The sequence below is a fragment of the Haliotis cracherodii genome, unplaced genomic scaffold, assembly GCF_022045235.1.
Source record: "Haliotis cracherodii isolate W230 unplaced genomic scaffold, xgHalCrac1.p SCAF_5, whole genome shotgun sequence".
In the NCBI taxonomy this organism is placed as follows: domain Eukaryota; kingdom Metazoa; phylum Mollusca; class Gastropoda; order Lepetellida; family Haliotidae; genus Haliotis; species Haliotis cracherodii.
This window is the reverse complement of record NW_027266308.1, coordinates 15,748,771-15,754,133: the sequence shown is the minus strand read 5'-3', so window position 1 is coordinate 15,754,133 and position 5,363 is coordinate 15,748,771. Positions and strand designations below refer to the sequence as shown.

At 40.6% G+C, this 5,363-nt stretch overlaps 1 protein-coding gene across 1 annotated transcript; it reads right to left on the bottom strand.

Moving 5' to 3' along the window:
• Positions 1–944: 944 nt before the first annotated feature.
• LOC139442414 (cell division control protein 42 homolog) lies at positions 945–3,451 on the bottom strand. The gene is made up of 3 exons (XM_071223226.1): positions 3,238–3,451; positions 2,578–2,636; positions 945–2,108 (listed from the first exon to the last, which is right to left on the bottom strand). Exons 1-3 carry the CDS (start codon positions 3,389–3,391, stop codon positions 1,725–1,727), a joined length of 597 nt encoding a protein of 198 aa, XP_071079327.1. The 5' UTR covers positions 3,392–3,451; the 3' UTR covers positions 945–1,724.
• Between the last annotated feature and the right edge of the window lie 1,912 nt (positions 3,452–5,363).

The window sequence follows — 5,363 nt, the reverse complement described above, 5'->3', positions numbered from 1 at the left end:
TCCCCTAAATACTGAACAGTATTCCAACTGAATCACGGTGTGTCAGCTTCCCTCACCCCCTATATACTGAACAGTATTCCATATGAACCACGTCGTGTCAGCTTTCCCTACCCCCTAAATACTGAACAGTATTCCAACTGAATCACGTTGTGTCAGCTTCCCCCACCCCCTAAATACTGAACAGTATTCCAACTGAACCACGGTGTGTCAGCTTTCCCTACCCCCTAAATACTGAACAGTATTCCAACTGAACCACGGTGTGTCAGCTTCCCCCATCCCCTACATACTGAACAGTATATCAAGGGAGTATTGCTTTAAACATGGTCTACAACATTTGAGTACTTGTTTCCGATCTTGATCCATAATTTGAGGGGTTTTTGGGCGTCGTTTTACGTGAACGCTAACTAACGCAACTGCTTCTTAAAGGGTGTTCGGAGTTCGAATACATATGGTGAATATCTATTTGATAGAACGTTAAACCAGGATCGATTGGCAGATGAAAGGTTACAAAGTGTTGGTTTGTTTGCTTAACTCCGCACTCAGCACTATTCTATAACGGCAGTCAAAATAATCGAGGGTGGACCGGACGATCAAGTGATCGATATTGTAAGTAACGATCTACACCGCCAGGTTACGAAGACACAATCTGAGGTGAGTAACCGACCCTTGACCACCTGATCCATTTCGTCACCTCTTACCACCGACATAGGATGCTGGGGACGGAGTCTCACCAGTCACCAATACAGCGTGTCAGCTCTGTGGTTACCGCCGGTCCATTCATCACATCAACTCGATGGATGAAACACAGTAAATGTCATCACATAACTTGATGCAGGCAGCTAGCACCGCATTCAAGCTTACAATGTGTTGACCATATCAGTGACACCACTTGTTACATCAAACCCATGACAGTTTAAAAGGAAAACAAAAGTAAAATATTCATTCAACAAATTTTATTTTTAAAAAATGTATCCTTGCCGACCAGCGGCACATGAAGACAGCAACAGTTGAAACATTTCACTCTTGCAATAAATGCTCATTTTGTCGTCATATTTGTATAAACATGGAGCCTATTAATAAAATACAGGTAGCATAACACGACTCCTATCACAGGGACCCGCCCTATATCTTTACGGAATTCGTTGACATAGACTTGGTTCAAATATAATCTTGATTAACAATATATTAATAATAAATATAAAATCTGACCTAAATCTGCTACAAAACATTACTATTCGCTATGACTAGATTGAAAGACATGGGACTTAGATCGAGAATAATAGCTAAATAAATTAGAATTTGGAAGTGCCAAACTTAAGTCATATTTGATTACATCAATCAAATACATCTGTCCAGTCGAATGATGGATATAAAGGCTTGACCACCATTATCACAGTTCCTACATCTGTATCGGATACAGGGGGTACAGCAGACCTGTGACGTATTTGTCACTTGTCACCTCAGATCACTTTTATCACAGGGACTAGTGACTTGCAATGAATGCAAACACCATGGATGGCGGTTCCAACACAAGTCCATCAAACTTCGTCGATTTTCCCAAGAATCAAGGGGAAGTAGCTTTCAAGTTGTGTCGCAGCTGGGAGCAGACGACACATCGCACGCGACGAGCAGACAAAAAGCTGCCGATGCTCAGCAGGCGAGTGTTTGCTGTTGTCAACGAATCAAGGTCGTTGGTGAGGTAAATCCAGTTTGGACTTAAGAGTTCAACGACTGAAGATTTGCTTCAGAATATTACTTTTCTTCTTTCTATACTTCAGAGCTGAAAACACAACATGCTCGAACACCTCTTTCAGTCCTTCACGGCTCCTTGCCGAGCACTCCACATAGCAGTCAGCACCAATGTCCTTGGCCAACTGGACACCCTCGTCGGCGCTGACCTCGCTGTCTTCATTCCCGACACGGAGGTCAATTTGGGTGCCCACGAGGATGACCGGTCTCTTTTGTTTAGATTGTTTAGTATGTCTCTTCAGTTCAGGCATCCACACGTCATTGATGCTGGCCAACGTTTCCCGGTCACAGGTGGAGAAACACAGAAGCAGGACCTCACTTTCTTTGTAAGTGAACGAGCGTAGACTCTCGTAGTCTTTCTGCAAAAACAACAACATGAAAACATTAAAATATCTGTTACATTATTCACAGAAGACAATGTCCATATAAACATGTAGAGTAGAACACTAACGGGAAGCCCTTTGCCTTGATCTAGAATATGTAAACGTACACCGACACTGTGATCGTGTTCAACAAGTTTCAGGAAGGCAAACATCCATGATTCCTTAGGCAAACAGCTCGGCTTAAGAATCTTGACTCAAAACACAGACAATATTAGCGAACTGGTTACAGTTCTACTGGCCACCTATTTACCCTAGCCAGGATGCTGCCTCTGCTAATTCTTCAAATATGTATCACTTTGTTGCTATCTAACATTTATTTATCCATACAATCCCCTATTGTTAGATAATCCCCCATGCCAATATATAACAGATCACTGTGATATGTTCAAAAGGATACCATATCGTTTTACGACGTCAGGAAAAGTCGAACAGAAATTGTTCTTACCTGTCCAGCTGTGTCGAACATGCTGATGATAAACTCCTCCCCAGCAACGCTCAAGGGCACTGAAAATAAAAAAAAATAATCATAAATATCCGCCATTTAATATCAATAACTCATAACATTAAATTAACAAGTACATAATACACCTACGAATTGTTATCCATTGCTTCGTGTAACGACCCATACAGTTACACTGCTTTGCATTCCTTCCTAACAATGAAGCTAACCCGATCAATAGGTTGTATCATGTGATAGTGGGTGACGGGGTGTGGTATGTCTGGTATTTCGATCCATGGCTCACCGACTGCGTCTATTCCACCCACTGATTACAACACCTTAGAAACCAAACATTCCCCAAACCAAATTACTTCACGTGTCGTTGATGTTTCTCGTTGCTTCGAGAAAGGAATTTTGGCAGCGGTGCTAGAGAATGGTATGTTCGCACAAATATATTTCGAAAGGATTTAACTCTAAACATTTTTTTGTACAACTGTTGAATGTAACTTGCATAAATATAGTAGAAACAAGAAAGTAATATCACGTGATACCTAGTAAGAAATGAAATAGATAATAAACAATAATTTCAGAAGAGAGAAACCGGTTGTCGTTTTCATCCCTGATAAGAACGGTAATGATATTAAGAGAAAATATCAGTGTACATACCTGCATAATTCTCGAATACTGTAGCTTCATAACTCTCACTGAAGGATTTCTGTGCGTAGCTTTCCGAGATGCTAGTCTTCCCAACCATTCCGTCTCCAAAGACGGCACAATGCACGCATTTCTTATCCTGAGGTTTCATATTGCCTGCCTTCATAATGAAGCTGTGTTCACCGGTAGATTCTAGACTGACAGGACACAAGGCGCTGTTGTTATACTCAAGTCAATGGATAAACTGAAGCTAAATATAACCCACGGGGATATATATGCTGAGGCTGGACCAATCAGCTCCCGCCTCTTATGACCTCACCACGCTCGTGTCGGGTTCGTCACGTGATAGTTGTTGCCCTGTCAATCTCGCCTGATATCCGTGTGCTATGGATCGAGTTGCATTATTATATATTTGCGCATTATGTTTAGCGATAATGAAATGAACTGTTTAGATCAACAATAGCATGTACACTAAGAATAAGGTTCAAATGACTTAGTTTGCATTACATGGTGTTATAGAATATCTGCATGGACTTAATTATTTGTGTGACGAATATGACAACGCGGAACTCCGATCTACTTCCGTCAGCTGTCCACTACCGATTGTTTCATTTTCAAACAATGCATTCTCACGGGACGATTTATAAACAGACACGAGAGAAATAAAATATAGGGAATTCCATCGTATGATCGTTAGCACGGAATAATCCTCTTTGATACATGGTATTTCTTTTTATCACAGGTATACGTAGCTGTACACTTGTTTATATTATTAACCCATTTATCCTGTGGAGGTTAAAAATATATATATATTGTACAGCTCGTATTTGTGTGATTTCAGCTATAGCATGTGAATATCAAATGACAAACTTATAACATCCTAATCCAGACGAGTTAATATCGACCTTAATAACGGAAACTCGTGATATGTCGATATCTGTAAAGTCATGATCACTCGTATACATCTCGAACACTCGAACAGCCTAAATTTCGGTTTATTTGTGGATTCATGTTAACGCCCATGGTGTTCTGAACTCTTCGTCATTAACGACTTCCTTGTATCCAAAGATAACGCCAAATCTCCAATTCTTTGAATCCAAATACGGCATTAATCACATCTAGTTTTACGACTACATGCCATATCGCTTCATACATAAGTGAAAATTTGACAAAGCAAATGATAATTGAAATATATTAGACAATATTCATGCTATACACTTTAAAAGGGAAAATGAGGTGTATTGAATTCAGAGACATATCCTAATCACAACCAGTTTCAACTTACATCATGGAAATGATCGCAATGGGTGCTGGACTATCCACTTTCACTCTCGACATTGTTTCAAACACGCCCGAGATCGCCCATACACATTAGCTCTCTCGGTTTGATACTTAGTGTGCTATTACAGCCATAAGCTTGTTAACTGTTCTGTTGAAATAGTTTCTTCGTGTCAGCTTCGCCATAGATGAAATATTTGTCGTTGTATACCAGCACGATTATGATTTGTCATATTATATATTGCCATTTGTATTGTGTTGTTGTTTCCATGTACAAACAGTAATTTTCGGAGATAGAGGAAAGATGTAAACAATTAAACAGTGAAAAGCCGTTAGTCGGGCAAACTGTCTGGAACATTTACAGGCCACAGCTAGTATGACCGGCGCACTGCTGTGCAGTGTCAGGCAACAAACGCTTGTTTTTTTTTCAAATAGTGTGAGTGGCGGTTTCTACCGGTAGGGCAGGACATGCTTACCCTTTTCGGGAACACCTGGTGTCATCACTGATTTTCAAATAATTAAACACAATAGTTTTGCATTTTTACGCCCAATGTTATCTGTATCGCAGACACACGAGGCTGATTATTCTCTTGCGTGGACGTTTTTTACTTACATAACAAATACATATTAATACGTTTAGTGGTGGTATAATCCAGACACGATTTATCTGTGGGCGGTACACCCAGATTATGCCTGTGCCGACTTGTACTGACACCCGTGAAGATCCGGGTGGAGAATAGGTCTTCAGCAACCTATGCTTGTCGTAAAAGGCGAATATGCTTGTCGTAAGAGGCGACAAATCGGGTGGTCAGGCTCGCTGACTTTATTGATGCATGTCATCGTATCACAATAGCGTGGAT